The sequence below is a fragment of the Macrobrachium rosenbergii genome, chromosome 22, assembly GCF_040412425.1.
Source record: "Macrobrachium rosenbergii isolate ZJJX-2024 chromosome 22, ASM4041242v1, whole genome shotgun sequence".
NCBI lineage: Eukaryota > Metazoa > Arthropoda > Malacostraca > Decapoda > Palaemonidae > Macrobrachium > Macrobrachium rosenbergii.
Window position 1 is genome coordinate 8,979,874 of NC_089762.1, and position 3,891 is coordinate 8,983,764.

General features: G+C 35.5%; 1 protein-coding gene across 1 annotated transcript in view; it reads left to right on the forward strand.

The window, feature by feature from the left end:
* The first annotated feature begins 441 nt into the window (after positions 1-441).
* LOC136850354 (uncharacterized) overlaps positions 442-3,891 on the forward strand; it is a 15,793-nt gene continuing 12,343 nt past the window's right edge. The window contains exon 1 of the mRNA XM_067123974.1: positions 442-480. Coding sequence (XP_066980075.1) covers positions 442-480 — 39 coding nt within the window. The remainder of the gene's footprint in view (positions 481-3,891) is intronic.

A 3,891-nucleotide genomic window follows, 5' to 3' on the forward strand; every position in this document is an offset into this window, starting at 1 on the left:
TCGCACGTTATTCAAAAATTTATGCAAAGTGTTCGGCTAATACCATAATACTGAACGCTTGCCTGGTGATTACATTAAATCTTCTATTAGTAAACAATGTTTAAGGCTTCAGATCGCTCTGGCCGTCATTTGATTTATTTTTTTAGTTTGTCTAAAGTCGAAGTGCTATTTTTAATGTCTCGTTCTCTAATAATAAAAAGAAACATTAAAAATAAAGAACTTTAGGATTTGAGTCAGAATACTATAGTCCTGATTACTGCCTGAGGAATGCATGTATGGTATGCTAAAGTTATGTGACCAGGTTTAATATGTTACTTGTGCTATTTTTCGCAAGCTTCTAACATGGATCGGTATTCGGTACTGAAAACGAAAAATTGTTTACAATCTCGAAGCTTACAAACCAAGATTATTTATGACTCTCTCAATCTATTAAGGGTAGAGATGGTGCTTCCAGAGACTCTCAGACCATCTCTCTCGCCTGTAAGAAAGGAAATCAGAATCATGCAAAAGTTTATCTGTGGATTCCTATATACATAGACAGGCTCATTAATCACATTATTCCCAATACTTTTGGCTTTTATTATATCCAGAAGATAATGTTTTTAAATAAAATAGTTTATTCCTTCGTTACACATTTATTATTATTATTATTATTATTATTATTATTATTATTATTATTATTATTATTATTATTATTATTATTATTATTATTCGACAGCGAAACACATTTACTGCATATTGGTGCTGTGGAGAGACCTATTTTGCATTTGAGTACGAAATGATGACAAGGGCGGATCAGCCAAAGGTGAACCCTGTTTAGGCGTTCCAGATATAATCTGCTTCAAATATTGCAGCGTGATTAACCGTTGCATTAAAGCTTTATTACGGTCTCCCTTGAGATACTTATATTGTTAAATGTTTCCCCCTGATTTCATGCGAAGTACACTCGGCAGAGATTAGTCGACTGTTTCTGATTTTTCATATTTCAACACTTAGGAGGTTAGTTTGTATTTCTCACAAATAACAAGTAGATACGTTCATTTGGTTTGTAATTTAGTTGAAAAAATGTATGTAAATATTATGTATATGTGTGTGTATATATATATATATATATATATATATATATATATATATATATATATATATATATGTGTGTGTGTGTGTGTGTGTGTGTGTGTGTGTGTGTGTATGTATGAATGTATATACATACATATATTCAGGCACAGTAGTCTCATATAACTATTTTCATAATAATAATAATAATAATAATAATAATAATAATAATAATAATAATAATAATCAGGAGAGGATCTTTCAAGGCGACTCACTGTCCCCACTACTCTTCGTAGTAGCCATGATTCCCATGACAAAAGTACTGCTGAAGATGGATGCTGGGTACCAAGTCAAGAAAGGAGGCAACAGAATTAACCATCTGATGTTCATGGACGACATCAAGCTGTATGGTAAGAGCATCAAGGAAATAGATACCCTAATCCAGACTGTAAGGATTGTATCTGGGGACATCAGGATGGAGTTTGGAAGAGAAAAATGCGCCTCTGTCAACATACAAAAAGGCAAAGTAACAAGGACTGAAGGGGTAAAGCTATCAGACGGGAATAGCATCAAACACATAGATGATACAGGATACAAATACCTGGGAATAATAGAAGGAGACGTTATAAAACACCAAGAGATAAAGGACACGGTCAGAAAAGAATATATGCAGAGACTTAAGGCGATACTCAAGTCAAAACTCAAAGCCGGAAACATGGCGAAAGCCATAAACACATGGGCAGTACCAGTGATCAGACATAGCGCAGGAGTAGTGGAATGGACAAAGGCTGAACTCCGCAGCATAGACCAGAAATCTAGAAAACACATGACAATACACAAAGCAATACACCCAAGAGCAAATACAGAAAGACTATACATAACATGAAAGGAAGAGGGGAGAGGGCTACTAAGCATAGAGCACTGAGTCAACATCGAGAGCAGAGCACTGGGGCAATATCTGAAAACCAGTGAAGACGGGTGGCTAAGGAGTGCATGAGAAGAAGGACTGATAAAAGTAGACGAAGATAGAAATATACAGAGACAGGAGAATGAAAAACAGAACAGAGGAATGGCACAACAAACCAATGCACGGACAGTACATGTGACAGACAAAAGAACTGGCCCGCGATGAAACATGGCAATGGCTACAGAGGGGAGAACTCAATAAGGAAACAGAAGGAATGCTAACAGCGGCACAAGATCACGCCCTAAGAACCAGATATGTCCAAAGAACAATAGATGGAAATAACGTCTTACCCATATGCAGGAAGTGCGCTATGAAAGACGAGACCATAAACCACATAGCAAGCGAATGTCCGGCACTTGCACAGCCAGTACAAAAAGAGGTATGATTCAATAGCAAAAGCCCTCCACTGGGGCCTGTACAAGAAACACCAGCTAGCTTGCAGTAGTAAGTGGTACGAACACCAACCTGAGGGAGTGATAGAAAACAATCAAACAAAGATCCTCTGGGATTATGGTATCACAACAGATAGGGTGATATGTACCAATAGACCAGACGTGACGTTGATTGACAAAATCAAGAAGAAAGTATCAATCATTGATGTCGCAGTGCCATGGGACACCAGAGTAGATGAGAAAGAAAGAGAAAAAATTAATAAGTATCAAGACCTGAATATCGAAATAAGAAGGATATGGAATATGCCAGTGGAAATTGTACCCATAATCATAGGAACACTAGGCACGATCCCAAGATCAGTGAAAAGGAATCTGGAAAAACTAGGTGCCGAAGTAGCTCCAGGACTCATGCAGAAAAGTGTGCTACTAGAAATAGCGCTCATAGTGAGAAAAGTGGACTCCTAAGGTGGCAGGATGCAACCCGGAACCCCACACTATAAAAACCACCCAGTCGAATAGGATGACTGTGATAGACCAAAGATAATAATAATAATAATAATAATAATAATAATAATAATAATAATAATAATAATAATAATAACTGAAAAATACTCATAATAGTATGAGCCTTGAAATGGAAAAACAAATCTTCAGTTAAGTATGAGTACTATTATAATTAAAAATAAATCTCTACAGAGAGCTTTCGGGAATCTGTTCGAATCGAATAGATTCCCAAGAAAGCCTCCGTAGAGATTTATTTTTAAATATATCTATACCCACACCTAACTATGGATTCGTTTCTCGCGTAATAATAATAATAATAATAATAATAATAATAATAATAATAATAATAATAATAATAATAATAATAATAATAATAATAATAGTGAAGAATCCAAAGTGGTGCAAGTGTAAATATATATTAGAAATATATATATATATACAATCGAGAGCTATCGAAATAATAATAATAATAATAATAATAATAATAATAATAATAATAATAATAATAATAATAATAATAATAATAATAATAATAATAATGAAATTCCTTGTTTAGCTATCCGGTACTCTGTCCGTGCCGATAATCTTCAATGTCCTTACCTCTCTCTTGTGGTCTAAAATAAGTTGCACTAGCAAGTTCCTGAATTCTCATCTGCAGTGGGCTGCGACTACCTATGTAAATGAGATCATTATACACCTACTTAGACGTGACATTAAGGGAGTTTTCCATTGAAATGGGCTGGAGGCTTGTGAAACTTCATCATTGTTTCCTTGGTGGTTTAATTAACAACTGTGATTGTTCTCATCTCTCTCTCTCTCCGAGAAAACTACTCTCATGTGCCTATGAGAGACTCTCTCTCTCTCTCTCTCTCTCTCTTTCTCTCTCTCTCTCTCTCTCTCTCTCTGGGAAAACTACTCTTTCCTGTGCCTAGGAAAGACTCTCTCTCTCTCTCTCTCTCTCTCTCTCTCTCTCTC